The sequence below is a fragment of the Penicillium canariense genome (assembly GCF_028826845.1).
Source record: "Penicillium canariense strain IBT 26290 chromosome Unknown utg000001l_segment0_segment0, whole genome shotgun sequence".
Lineage (NCBI taxonomy): Eukaryota > Fungi > Ascomycota > Eurotiomycetes > Eurotiales > Aspergillaceae > Penicillium > Penicillium canariense.
This window is the reverse complement of record NW_026622728.1, coordinates 5,200,066-5,215,067: the sequence shown is the minus strand read 5'-3', so window position 1 is coordinate 5,215,067 and position 15,002 is coordinate 5,200,066. Positions and strand designations below refer to the sequence as shown.

The 15,002-nt window shown below is 51.9% G+C and overlaps 1 protein-coding gene across 1 annotated transcript; it reads left to right on the top strand.

The window, feature by feature from the left end:
- Positions 1-189: 189 nt before the first annotated feature.
- On the top strand, positions 190-14,943 carry N7482_001756 (AAA family ATPase midasin; the record flags this gene model as incomplete). The annotated part of the gene is made up of 1 exon (XM_056683881.1): positions 190-14,943. The coding sequence occupies one exon, from the start codon at positions 190-192 to the stop codon at positions 14,941-14,943; it is 14,754 nt and encodes a 4,917-aa protein (XP_056547487.1).
- Positions 14,944-15,002: the final 59 nt, after the last annotated feature.

Below are 15,002 nucleotides of genomic sequence, written 5' to 3'. Positions count from 1 at the left end.
AGATTGATTGATTATTGGAGCTGGCGCAAGCTCCGGGGGGATTAGTCACCTGGACTTGGAGGCGGTGAGCGCTTTAGCCCGGTGGGGCTAGACCTTCCATCATGGCAGAAAAAAAAAGTTACGGGGAGTTCATTTTCAACTTGCAATAAAACTAATTGCAAGGAGATCCTCTGCGCGGCCGGGCTCAGCATGGATGGAAGGCCCGTCTATGAGAGGACTCTCACAGAGTCCCAGCTGCTTGAGCAGCTACCGAGTGAGATCGCTAATCTCATTCGGTCTGCTTCGGGAACTCAGCTGCTTCACGCGCTTGCGCTTGGCGCATTAAACACCGAATATACAGAAAGCGTTCTCAGGCTCTACGAGCCGATTGTGGTTGATCTGGCAGCTCGATGGCTTCGACCGGATCTTAATGCCGACCCTATTCATGTTCTGGCGGCATTTGCTCGCATTCTACCTTTCGCTACGTACCTTCGACCTTTTGCGAGTCAATATGCCTTTTCACAGGCTGGTCCCCTGTCGGCCCTGGCTGGGTCGAAGGAATTGACATTACGACAGTTGGACCCAAGCAGTATCCGTTCATTACTGCTCGCGCTCTTCCGACTGCTTTCGTTCGATTTGGACACCTTCTCCAAAACTGTGTCACCTATTCAACTTCAATCTCTGTTCCCCCACGAAGACCGAGTAATCCGATACCTCGCCGTTCGATGCTTTGCCATATACATGCATGCGGCCGACGCAGCTACTGGGAATATGCTGCGCGTCAATACCGGCGTTGACCCTATTGAAGGGGAATGGGAAGGGATCACAATTGATTACCGACTTTTGGGGTTGTGGGAAGAGCGGCGATGGGAAACTCTTCAGAGGAATATTCGCCATGCGAGTTCATCGCGGTCAGACAGCGAAGTCATGGAATTGGCCGATAGGACGCGTGATGCACTTACCGCCAGATCCGCCGATGTTTGTGGCATCCTGATCCCACGATTGAAGGATGCAGAACCTACATCTTCTTCCATTGTGAAGACACCTACAACGACAGAAAATCTTCGCCGCATCGCACGGTCCCTTCTAAGCACCAAACCCATCTTGTTGATCGGTTTGCCCAACTCCGGTAAAACGTCTCTGATCAATGACATTGCCGGCGTGATGGGCCAGGCGGAGTCGATGGTCACGCTGCATCTCAACGAGCAAACTGATGCCAAGAGTCTTCTCGGGATGTATGCGACGTCATCCGCAACGGGTTCCTTTTCCTGGCAGCCCGGTGTGTTGACAAAGGCTGCAAGAGAAGGCCGGTGGGTTTTGATTGAAGACCTGGACCGCGCACCGTCCGAAGTTCTCGGCCTGATCCTTCCGATTATTGAGCGAGGAGAATTGACCATCGCGAGTCGGAGGGAGCGAATCAAGTGTGCAGAGGGTTTCAAAATCATCGCCACCATGAAATCTTCATATAATATCGCTGGAGAGGAAGTCGCCCCAAGCACCTCGATGCTCGGCAGTCGCCTGTGGCAAAGAGTTCCCGTGGCCTCTCTTTCAGTGGGCGAGATGCGAGATGTCATCCTGCAAAAGTTTCCTTTGCTGGAGTCTCGTGTACCAATCATTATGGAAATTTACCGGAGGGTATGCTCTGCCTTTCATGGAAGCTTGGCTATCAAGGGCTCGCAGGGCCGAACACCGGGGTTTCGTGACTTGATCAAACTTTGCAGCCGATTGCATCGGAGATTGCAGCGTATGGGTGCAAAGACAGGCTTCGAAGCTAGTCCAGAAGGCGTCGAGGATGAGATTCTCTTAGATGTTGTGGACATCTTCCTCAAGTATCTTCCTGAAAAATCCATGCAAAGCGCTCTCGCTTCTGTGGTCGCCGAAGCTCTGCAGATCTCGCCTCAACGAGCACAGTTCTGTCTTGATGAACGGACACCGAATTACATCGATAAAAATAACTCCTTAATACTCGGCCGGGAGGTTTTACAGAAAATCAAAGTACCAAGTGGTGCGGCACAAAAGCTTGCAGCAGCAGCATCACGATTTGCTTCAACTAGATCAGCTTTGCATATCATGGAGCAAGTTGCTGCTTCGGTCCAAATGGCAGAACCTGTTCTACTTGTTGGTGAGACAGGTATCGGCAAGACCACTGTTATTCAGCAACTTGCTACATTAATGCGTCAGAAGCTCACAGTCGTCAACTTATCCCAACAATCCGAAAGCACAGATCTGTTAGGAGGGTTTAAACCTGTTAGCATTCGCACTATGGCGGTGCCGATGCTTGATGAATTCATCCAGCTGTTCGAACTGACGTTCTCCGCAAAGAAGAACCAGAAATTCCTTTCATCCGTGTCCAAGTGTGTTGCTTCCGGAAACTGGGTGCGCCTGGTCAACCTCTGGCACGAAGCTGTACGGCTGGCCAACGGGGTTTTCAACCCTTCGCGCAGCATTTCGAAGGAGACTGAAAATGGGGATGATCAACAGCCGGCCAAGAAGAGAAAGCTGGACTCCCCCAAATACCAACACCTGCGACAGCGATGGGAGAGCTTTGACGCTCAGCTCGCGGATTTTGAAGCCCAGGTCTCTCAAGGCGACGCGAAATTTGCGTTTGCTTTCGTGCAAGGAAAGATCGTCAGAGCCCTGAGGAATGGCGAATGGGTTCTGCTCGATGAAGTGAACCTGGCTTCCCCCGATACTCTTGAGAACATTGCTAGTCTTCTGCATCACGGCAGTGAGGGCTCTCCTTCTGTTCTTCTCTCCGAGGCTGGTGATGTTGAGCGAGTATTCGGCCATCCTGACTTCCGCATTTTTGGTGCCATGAATCCAGCAACAGACGCCGGTAAACGAGATCTGCCTCCAGGACTACGCTCTAGATTTACCGAATTCTATGTCCATTCTCCCGATAGCGAGCTGAATGATCTCCTGGCTTTGATTGAGAAGTATCTTGGAAACCTGACCATGGGCGATCCACGAGTCGTGCCCGATCTTGCACAGCTATACATGGAAACCAAGAAGCTCAGCAACGCGAACAAGCTCACAGATGGAGCTGGGCAGCGACCGCATTTCAGTATTCGAACTCTCGTCCGAAGTCTCATCTACGTCATTGATCATGCACATGTTTATGGTCTGCGACGAGCGATCTTTGAGGGATTTAGCATGAGTTTCCTGACGGTGCTGAGCTTGGAGTCTGAACGATCTGTGATCCCTTTGCTGGAAAAACACATATTCGAAAACGCAAAGAATGCTAAGTCATTGCTTGGACGAACCCCTAGACCGCCTGAAGATGGCCATGACTATGTTCATTTCAAGCATTACTGGATGCGACGTGGCCCTTTGCTTCCAGAGGAACAACCTCATTACATTATCACTCCGTTCATCGAGAAGAACCTCAAGAATCTGGTCAGAGCCAGCTCCACTCGCCGCTTCCCTGTCTTGCTGCAAGGTCCCACATCAGCAGGAAAGACGAGCATGATTGAATACCTGGCGAAGGTCTCTGGCAACAAGTTTGTTCGTATCAACAATCACGAACATACGGACCTGCAAGAGTACCTAGGGTCCTATATTTCGTCTGACGATGGAAGTCTGCGTTATCAAGAGGGTGTCCTGGTGGAGGCTCTGCGAAACGGGTATTGGATTGTTCTCGATGAGCTGAACTTGGCCCCGTCCGATGTTCTCGAGGCACTGAATCGCCTCCTGGATGACAACCGAGAGCTCTTCATTCCCGAAACTCAAGAGGTGGTTCACCCCCATCCCAACTTCATGCTTTTCGCCACGCAAAATCCTGCTGGTCTCTATGGCGGCCGAAAAGTCCTCTCTCGCGCATTCCGGAATCGTTTCCTTGAACTACACTTTGACGATATCCCTGAGAGTGAGCTGGAGTACATTCTCAAAGAGCGATCTCAGATTGCGCCTTCATTCTGCACAAAGATTGTTTCGGTCTATCGAAAGCTTTCTCTGCTACGCCAATCTAACAGGCTTTTCGAGCAGAAGAACAGTTTTGCCACTCTACGTGACCTGTTCCGTTGGGCCCTTCGTGATGCCGATGACCGCGAACAGTTGGCAGTGAATGGCTTCATGCTCCTTGGTGAGCGTGTTCGCAACCCCCAAGAAAAGGCTGCTGTTAAGAGCGTGATCGAAGAGGTCATGAAGGTCCGCCTAGACGAAGACGTGCTTTACAGCGAGTCACAGCTGAAGCAAAGTGTCCCTCAGGTGACCGAACTACCCCCTGGCATTGTCTGGACTAAGGCGATGAGGCGTCTTTTCATTCTGGTCTCCAAAGCTCTCAGGAACAACGAGCCGGTTCTTCTCGTTGGAGAGACTGGATGTGGCAAAACGCAGCTTTGCCAAGCTGTCGCCGAAGCTTTCAAGAGGGAGCTGTTTATTGTGAACGCCCACGTCAACTTGGAGACAGGTGATCTTATTGGTGCCCAACGGCCCATCCGGAACCGAGCAGCGATTGAACGGAAAATCTTTGAAGACCTCCAACTGCTCCTCCATGGGGAGCATTCAGAAAGTGGGTCAATTGAACAGTTGAAACAGGAATTTGCAGCCCTCGATGCCGAACAAAGACAAGATAAAGACCAAGACCTTCTGCGCAGGATCGAAAAGAACATTACTCGGTGTAATGCCCTGTTCGAGTGGTCTGATGGAAGTCTCATCAATGCCATGAAGACCGGCCAATTCTTCCTGCTTGACGAGATCTCGCTCGCGGACGATTCTGTTCTGGAGAGACTCAACAGTGTACTGGAGCCCCATCGATCGATCCTTCTGGCCGAGAAAGGCCCCGTCGACTCTATGGTTGTGGCTGATGGAGGATTCCAATTTCTCTCAACCATGAATCCCGGAGGTGACTACGGAAAGCGAGAGCTTTCGGCTGCTCTTCGAAACCGGATGACTGAGATATGGGCTCCTCAGCTGTCCGAAGACGAGGATATTCTCCCTATTCTCCAGATGAGATCGACCCTCCAAGATGAGGAGGTCGCAAGATCAATGTTGCAATTTGCGAAATGGTTCAAGACTACTTTCCACAACACTTCGACCACCTCTCTTTCTCTTCGTGATCTGCTTGCCTGGGTTGACTTTGTGAACACCTGCCAAAGTGACGACACGTCGTTCGCTATCATTCAAGGTGCAGCCATGGTCTTTGTCGATACCCTCGGTGCCAACCCAGCTGCAATGCTTGCCATCTCTCTTCACAACCTCGATGATAACCGACAAAAGTGTCTCGACAAGCTGAGTGAGCTGTTCAGCGTTGATGCCTCCAACATTTACAGGCAATCCTCGACCGTCTCACTGGAGCCCGGCTTCCTGCAAGTCGGTCCATTTTCTCTGCCAACTGTCGGGGAGACAGATCCCGATCCGCAATTCACCATGGATGCACCAACCACAATCGCCAATTCAGTTAGGATTGCTCGTGGCTTGCAGTCTTCGAAGCCCATCCTCATGGAGGGTAGTCCTGGTGTTGGTAAAACTACACTCGTGACAGCCCTTGCCAGAGCCCTCGGCAAACCTCTCACTAGAATCAATCTTTCAGAGCAGACAGATCTCACGGACTTGTTTGGATCCGATGTTCCGGTCGAAGGAGGAGATGTTGGACAATTCACATGGCGCGATGCTCCCTTCCTACGCGCAATGCAGCGCGGCGATTGGGTTCTTCTGGACGAAATGAACCTGGCCTCGCAATCTGTTTTGGAAGGTCTCAATTCTTGTCTGGACCACCGTCAGCAGGTCTATATTGCCGAACTTGACCAGACTTTCAAACGCCATCCAGACTTTGTTCTCTTCGCTGCACAAAACCCCCATCATCAGGGTGGTGGAAGAAAGGGTCTTCCTGCATCCTTTGTGAACCGATTTACTGTTGTTTATGCAGACAGCTTCACCGACGCAGACCTGAAGAGAATTTGCGCTAAGCTCTTCCCCGGAAGCCCTGCTTCCCAGACCGAAAGACTGGTTGATTTCATCTCCAGTCTGAACACAGCGATCGTTACAGAGCGCAGACTTGGGGCTGTCGGTGGCCCATGGGAGGTCAATCTACGAGACATCCAGCGGTGGCTGCAGTTGGCTGACCGGGGAGATTTGCAAATCCCGACCAAGCACTTCTTGGACATTGTCATCAGCCAAAGATTCAGAAGTCAAGACGATCGTGCATTGGTCGCACAGATTTACGACCGCATTTTCACAGATTGCAACATTGGACAGAAGAGCTACTTCCATAACTTGACCCCGGCTTATTTGCAGGTTGGCCTAGGCATTTTGAACCGAGACTGTCTTTTGCAACGCTCAGTCGAGCCACATATGAAGATCCTTCCGAATGATCTTAATATTCTTGAATCCCTCATCCTATGCATTGACAACTCTTGGCCCAGTATTCTGGTTGGACCTGCTGGCTGCGGCAAGACCACTTTGATCAAGAAGCTCGCCGCTATCAACGGTGCAAACCTTGAGGAGCTAGCTCTTAGCGCCGACACTGACACTATGGACCTGATCGGTGGCTTCGAGCAAATTGATCACAGAAGAGAGATCTCATCTCTAATCCATGACGTCGATATGTTTTTGCGAAAACAGATCATTCACTCTTTCGCGTCTGGGGACGTTTCTGAGTCTGTGGCTTTGGCGCTACAGATCTGCCAACATTTCCAAAGCTCAGACACCTCGCTGGAAACCGTGGTCTCGTCATTGTCCGAGCTTTGCCAGTCATTTCCCGACCCAACCTTGCAACAATTCCTTGAAAGAGCCCAGACGTTGTGGGAAACTATCCGGAATACAGATAAGATGAAAGTTGGGTTTGAATGGACGGAGGGCGTCCTCACGCGAGCTGTGCAGAATGGCTCCTGGGTTATTCTTGACAACGCAAACCTTTGCAATCCCTCTGTTCTGGACAGATTGAACTCTTTAACCGAACCCAATGGTACCCTTATTCTCAACGAACAGCGAACTGAGGATGGATCCGCTCGTATCATTACTCCTCACCCCAATTTCCGCCTCTTCATGACCATGGACCCTCGCCATGGGGAGTTGTCTCGTGCCATGCGGAACCGATGTATTGAGATCTGCTTCATGCCATGCGAGATCCAGGATTTCTCTACTACCACAGGTCCTTCCTATTTATGCGAGTCGGCACTCTATCGCCTTCGCCATATCTGGAGTTCGAAGACAGCATTGCCGTCCCCGTCATCGTCCGCCTCCATGGAAGGGTTGTTTGAAATCTGTCTAGATCATCTCTCTCCCGCAGATCTCGTCTATCTCCAAAAATCACCTGGTACATATCTGCCTAATGACACCGAGTCGGATGTGAAGAGACTTACTGCATCCAACACCTTACAACGTTATTCTTCAATGCTTCATGAAAATGCCCATTGGAGGCCACTTAATGCCATCCCTGACGAGATCATCATGGCGGGTGCTTCCCTAAGCATCAAGGGTGGACTCCAGCCAGTCCATCCCCTTGTCAACGAGCCATTATTATCAATCACGGGAGGGAGCCATTATCGCTCGAGCGTCATAGTCTTAGCCTACCTTGAAGAGTTCAGACTTGAAATTCATCGACTTCGACAACGTTTGGTCCAGTCTAATGACTCTGCAAATCAACTGAAACCGAGTCAAATGACACGACTGGAGCGATCCTTGGCTTCCAGCCGCATACAACCGTTAATGAAGGATACGACGCAGCCTGTTGGCAACTTCCTGTCTGATTGCGGCCAAGCCTTGTACGACTACATTCAAGGCTTGGATGAAGCCAGCCTCCAGTCACCTGAAATCGTGGCAGCTCTCAGAACTATTATCTGCCTGTGCTGGGACATCTACACAGCGACTGACGTGAACCAAGTCAATGAGGGCGAGTTTCAAGTCTATCTGCAGATCGGAAGGAGAGTCTGCGCATCTCTGCTTAGCTCATCCCCTTCAATGAAGACCTTGCAAAATGCCCTTTCTGGCGCACTTGCTCGCTTCCAAGCTGGGTGGGCGTTGACCACGGGTCTCAGCATGCAACGAATCTGGGATGTATGGAGGCATGTTACTCCTTCATCGCAAGAGCAGTTAATGTCTCTGATCGAACTGGAGAGCACCGTTTCTGATTTCACCAACCTGGCATTGCAGACACGAGTTGAGCTTTCTGATCTGAGCAATGTCTGGAACTCGTTGATCAACGCGCAGAAATTCATTCTCCTGGATGGCGCAGATGGAGATATGCTTCTCGAGGGAATTAAGCAGACCGTGGCTGAGCTCGGTAAGGCTGTCCGTCGTTCTGACTCTACTCAATATCCCTACTTCTCGCAAGAGTTTGAAGCGATCTGCCAGTACCATGATATTGCTTCGTTTGGTACCGAACAGGCGGTCGAGACAGTAGTGCCCTTGCTTGCTGGCAGGCGTGCACGCTCGCTTGACTCGTCGACTGCTCAAAGTCGGGTTCCGGAGCTGTTGCACAGAGTCGCGCTGTTCTCAGGAGCGGGAAAGAACTCCAGCTCTCCGCTTGCTATTGGCGGCGTTATCTCATTATCCCTTTTAGACCGGTTGACATCCGTTGGCACTACAACTCTGGGTCAAATGGATATGCTTCAGGCTGAGAAACAAGTGCTCTCGAGGGCTATCTCGATGAGCAGCCGACAAGTCGCAACAGAACAGTCTAGCAATCTCACCCGTGCGCTTGCAGCGCTGACCGCCGAGCTGGTCTCTTGCCACCGTGAATTCTTTGAGCGCGAGTCCGCCGAGCGCCTTATCTCGGTCCTGCGATCCATTGAATTAGGAAAGGCCGTCGACAATGGATCGTTGGTTACAATCAGCCTTGATGAAAGCCTAGGAGAGGACCATTTCTTCAAAAGCCTTGCTCAGAAGGCTCTACCGGCCCTCGTCAACTCGCTGGCTTTCGCCTCTCGCAACCAAGAAATCATTCGCTCTACCGGATTCGCAACAGTCCAGCTAGCAGTGATTCTCCTTCGCCTCTTTGTTCCAGATAAAGCGTTTGATCCTTCTCTCGGTCTTGTTGTCCAACGCAAGCGGTATTATCAACGCCTCGATGAGATCAGTGCGAAGTCGAACGCGATCCTTTCTTTCGAAAGCACGTTCTCTGGCCAGCCCTCCAACCTGCGCTCTGTCCTCTTACAGGAGGAGATCCAAGAACTGGGCTCCGCTCCCCCTCCCTCATCTGTGACTCGACCAGAGCAATCTGAACTAAGCTTGCTACATGGTGAATTCCTGAATTTGATCAATTCCGTCCTCAATCGGAACCCAGAAGCGATGGTCGACTCCCCCGAGAGCATATCAAAATCCCAAGAAACGGTCCAGCTTCTACGTGATAACATCGCTCAGCTCAGCAGCCGTCTCAGTACGTACTATCGATCCTACGACGACATCACAGTGCCGGTAGTTCGCTTCCTCCAGCTTCTTGATGTTGGTTTGTTCCTGGCCTCAAGCCTGGGCGAACAGTCAGAAGGCGCTCAAGATATCCAGTCCTTGAGCGAGCGCACGCCTTTCTTGGGAGGTACCCTTCACCCAATCCTTTTCGAGAGCAATATCTATCAACCTCCCAGTCAAAGCAATGCGATCGAAATGCGACTTCACGAATTGTCTGCTATCTGGGCAGCCAAAGATGCGGATCCTACCATGCTGCAAGTCAAATCTGGTCGTGATACAATTCGCCGCATTTTCGTTGATTTCCACCATCTGTGGAAGACGCAGCTCAGAGAGGATCAGGAGAAAGAGGCAGAAAAATCAGAGCTTTATCGCTACCGTGGATCGTGGGAAGATGAAGAGGAGGTCGATGAAGCTGAGCTGAACCAGCTCTTCCCTACTTACGACGGAGGAGCTTCTGATCCTCAAGAAGTTGGCCGAATTGATCCCCGACTGATTGCCGTGCGGCTCTCATCTTTACATGCCAAGATTGTTGGCAGTCAATGCACTGGTGAGGCGTTGCCTACTTTTGTCAAAGAGTCTGGCCGTCTCCTGGGATCGATGTGGTCTGCGAACAAGAGTCCCTTCGCGCCCGTGCCACCTCAACACCATCTTCCTTCGGTCTTCCTACTTCTTGAAGAGGTCATAGGCGAGGAATCTCATGCTCAACAGAAGAACTACAACTTCTATACAGATTCGAACTTTGCGGAAGCAAGAAGGCTTGTCAATCTTACGCTTTCGGTCCAATCTCGCTTTGCGCAGATCCAGACTGCTTGGCCGGAGCATGCCGTTCTCCAGGATGTCATCACCTGCTGTTCAGAGATTCTCCAATTCAAGCACATTGAGCCTGTTGCTAAATTTTTGACTAAGGTTGAGAAGCTTCATTCGCTTGTGCATGAGTGGCAGTTGGTGGCCAGCCGCGAATACTCAGCTGTCCCCCTATACGATGAAATCACGAACATGACCATCGGGTGGCGTCGCCTTGAACTGTCGACATGGGCAAAGCTCTTAGATCTCGAGAAGGAGCGATGTGATGAGAATGTTAGTTCATGGTGGTTTGTCGCATACGAGGCCCTTCTGGCTGTGCCGCTGCAGATAGCCGAGTGTGGCGAGGACAACCTGAGTGAGCACATCGAAGGTGTGATTTCCACTCTAGAGCAATTCTTCAAGTCTACCACGCTTGGTCAATTCACTCGTCGCCTTCAACTTGTCTCAGATTTCCAGGCACTGCTTGTGGCCTTCGTCAATGACTTCCCCTCTTTGACGCCACTCGTCTCTGCGCTCAACAATTTCCTGTCCCATTTCCGGCCCTTCGAGCCGTCAGTTGACAAGATCCTGCAGGAAAAGAGATCAGCTTTGGAGAAGGACATCAAAGAGCAGATTCAATTGGCAAGCTGGAAAGATACCAATATCGTTGCTCTGAAGGAGAGTGCCAGAAGGTCCCACGTCAAGTTGTTCAAACTGGTTCGCAAGTACCGGGAGGCTCTCGCCCAGCCCATCCAGCCAGTCCTTGAACAAGGGCTTCCCGAATTTGGTGATGGTATCTGCGAATCATGTATCGAGGATAACAATATGCCCACAGCTTTGTTCCCCGAGGTCTTGTCCATCTGCCAAAAGAACGAGAAATTGTGGTCATCCAGAGCTCTTCGATTCCAGAACCCGGATGGCACGGCTCGCAACATGACGAATCTTTATTCATCAATTCCGTCTGAGTTTGACATTGCGAAGGATCTTGACGGGTTCACTGTCTCCATCATCGAGGGCATCAATGAGTTCAAGTCGCAAACGCCCAAGACTCTAACCGAAGAGAACAAAGATGATGTCCAGCACCTTAAAATTCAAAAGCGTCGCCTCTATGCTGAAACTTTGAAGCGTCTCTTTGCGATGGGCGTGAAGCGTAATGCTGGCACAGGTCTCATCGAGACCCAGGTCTCCCTTGCTCAGGTCCTTTCCACGAGCGCTGCCTTTGAATCTAGTACTACAGCCTCAAGCTCCATTCAAAGTGCCGATTCCTACTTCCACAGACTTCTCGACCTCCTGCCCCGCGCTCGTCTGGCATCGCGTAACTACTCTGAGGAGCTCAGCAACGTCGAAGTTTCCAGGAGTATGGGCTCTATTGAGTATCTCCTGTTCGTCCTCCGACGCCAGAGAGGTGTTCTTGCGCCCACTCTTTCTGATCTGGGAGCTCTCAAGTCTACTCTTGACAAAGCACGGCACTTGTGGACAATCGGATCAGACTCTCTCATCAAGGCTGGCGCTTCTGCTAGCGACGAATTGATGGGTCTGACTCGGGTTGTGGCGTGGCTGAGCCCAATTCTTGCACTTGCGTCGACTATCATTGAAGTCCACTCCAAGTTCTCGGGTCTTCAGGCATCCTCCATCTCCCAGGAATTGAAATCAAGAAGGGCTGCATTCGACGATATCCGCAAGTCCCTCCAGTCGCACCCCTCCCTGCCATCTGGAATTGCCTCGACGATTCAGAAGGAGCTCATCCAACGCGCATGGTCATTGCTCCACCAACTCGATGCTGATCTGAAGATATGGGTTCAAGATCGCCCGGACCTGTCCTTCGCTTTGGACCAAATTGTTCCATGGATCCAGACTAACAGTATTCCTTCTGCTGGCTTGCTTGGAAAGGGTACCGTCTCCATTCAAAGCTTTGACGACAGCCTTCTCTCTGCCGTTGATAAGATGCTCGTCGGCCTGCAGCAGCTCAAAGATGTTCCTACCGCCATCACCTTCGATGGCCTTATGTCCCGAAGTGACGAGTTCTTCTCTCGGGCATCCAGGGCAGTTCATCTTAACGAAATCACTTCGTCGTTTGATGAGGTCCTTGGCCATCTTCAAAACCTGCAGGACAAGTCTGCCAGTGCCCTCTCTATGGCCGCTGCTCTAGTCACCAGTATCCTGCCCATTGCCAACAAGTACTACCACATCTGCCAGGATTTGACCGGCCGTTTCATCTCGGTTCACCGTGAGATCTGCAAGACTTCTTACATCCTGACCAAGACTTTCACTCAGCTAGCGTCGGAAGGATTCTGCAGCCCAGCCGAGGCATCCCAAGACGAAGGAAAAGAAGGCAAAATGGAGAGCGGTACTGGCCTTGGCGATGGCGAAGGCGCTGAAGACATCAGCAAGGACGTCGGGGATGATGAGGATCTCTCAGAGCTTGCGCAGCAAGCAGAAAAGGAAGACGCGGATAAGGATGAGATGGATGACTCTGCTGATGCGGTCAACATGGATCAGGAGGAGATGGAAGGTGAAACCGGCGAACACCAAGAAGAAGGCGATGAGGAAGAGAAGGATGACAACGACGATGAGGAGGACAACATTGACGAGGAAGTTGGCAGTGTTGATGACCTTGACTCTGGTGCCGTTGATGAGAAGCTGTGGGATGGAGCCAATGATGAACAGCAGAAGGAAACCGAAAACGAAGAAGGAAAGGGCCAGGCTGAGGAAGACCAACAAGCTGCGGCTCAAGAACAGAAGCAGGAAGGAGAAGAAGGCCAGAAGGGCGAGGAAGAGGATGGAGACGAAGAGGACGAAGAGGAAGAAGCCCCTGATGATGAGGGCGAAGCTGTTGGTCGTGAGGATATGGATGTTACTGATCCCCAGACCAAGGAGGAAGAAACGTTGGATCTTCCAGACGAGATGCAATTGGACGGTAATGATCAAGATGGTGGCGATGAAGGGGAGGATGATGATGGCATGGACGACCTCGATGATATGGGTCCGCTCCCCGAAGAAGAGCAGCAAGTTGAAGAGCAGGATGATCAAGCTGGCGGTGAAGATGCCGATGTGGCACCTGACGAGCAGATCCCTGGCGAAGATGAAGAGATGGGCGAAGAAGGGGAAGAGACCAACGAAGGCGAAGGACAAGAAGAGAATGAGGCTGGCGGCGAGGAGCCGGAAGAGCCAGAGCAGGACGACTTCCTCGCTCAGCGGGATGACAACGAAGCTGCGGGTGACGATGTTGCTCCTAGTGATGCTGTCAACGGCGGACTTGCTGCTGATCAGGACCAGAATGAGGACAAGGGAGCGTCCGGCGATGCACAGCAGGAGAGTGGCTCCAGTGATCCCACTGCCAGTGCCGAGCAACAAACCGGTGCTGCCAAGGAGAGCGAAGAAAGTAAACGCAGTCGAGACGCTGGCGGTGCCGAGGACGCGGCTCCTAATGAGCCTCAGATCCAAGCCTTCAAGAAGCTCGGTGACATTCTCGAGCAATGGCATCGTCGCCAAAAGGAGGTGCTGAATCCGTCACAGGAGGAGGAGGACTCGCAACCGTTGCCGCAGGATACCGACATGGCGGACGCCGACTTCGAGCACCTCAGGGACGACGAGGATGTGGCCGACACTCAGGCTCTGGGGCAGGCAAATGAAGATCAAGCCAAGGGTCTGGACCAGAACAAGGCCGTCGAATCCGAGAACCAGCCTGGAGAGCACGAGGCTCTCCCTGACGTCTCAGAAGAGATCCAAGACTCTCTGGATAACCAGCTTCAGGATGAGATGCAAATCGATCGCGAGAACGCCCCTGCCGAAGCTCAATCGGCCGGAGCTTTCATTCCGGGTGATCAGACATCGCGAGACCATGCAGATGGCGCCCCCGGTGCTGAGGACGTGAATGAAGAATTGGATGAAGTCGACTCGCAACTCGCGGCCATCCACCTTTCATCAACCCTCCCGCCTTTGACCCCCGAGCCCGAGGCCCGCCGTCTGTGGTCGCACTATGAAAATGCTACGAATGATCTCTCCCTCTCTCTCACCGAACAACTGCGTCTCATTCTCGCGCCCACCATGGCTACCAAGCTCCGTGGAGATTTCCGCACAGGAAAGCGCCTCAACATCAAGCGCATCATCCCTTACATTGCCTCTCAGTATAAACGCGACAAGATCTGGATGCGCCGCTCTATCCCCTCCAAGCGCAACTACCAGATCATGCTTGCCGTCGACGATAGCAAGTCCATGCTTGAAAGTGGCTCTGGCCAACTCGCCTTTGAGACGCTGGCTCTCGTCGCGAAGAGTCTGAGCATGTTGGAGGCCGGAGACCTTTGTGTGCTGGGCTTCGGTAATGAAGACCATGTCCGCGTCGCGCACGAGTTTGGCAAGCCTTTCTCATCCGAGGCTGGCATGCAGGTCTTCCAGCACTTCAGCTACCAGCAAACCGGTACGAATGTGCGCAAGTTGATTGCCGATTCGATCGCCCTCTTCCGTGAGGCACGCTGGAAGAGGTCCCCCGGCTCTGGGTCTGCGGATCTGTGGCAGCTTCAGCTGATTATCTCCGATGGTATCTGCGAGGACCATGATACTATCCGCCGCCTCGTTCGCCAGGCTCTCGAGGAGCGTATTATGATCGTCTTTATCATCGTTGATGCCGTCAAGGGCAGTTCCATCCTAGATCTCTCGCAGGCTAGCTTCGAGGCCGATCCTGATTCCAATGGTGAAATGAAGCTGCGGATGAAGCGCTATCTCGAGGGATTCCCCTTCCCTTACTACCTGGTGGTCCGTGATGTGCGTGAGTTGCCTTCTGTTCTGGCGACTGCGCTGAAGCAGTGGTTCGCGGAAGTTGTGGATGTGTCTTCATGATCTACATTGAAAAATGGGTTTGCAACATTTGGCGTTATTTTGAATTTCCGGGCGTTGTC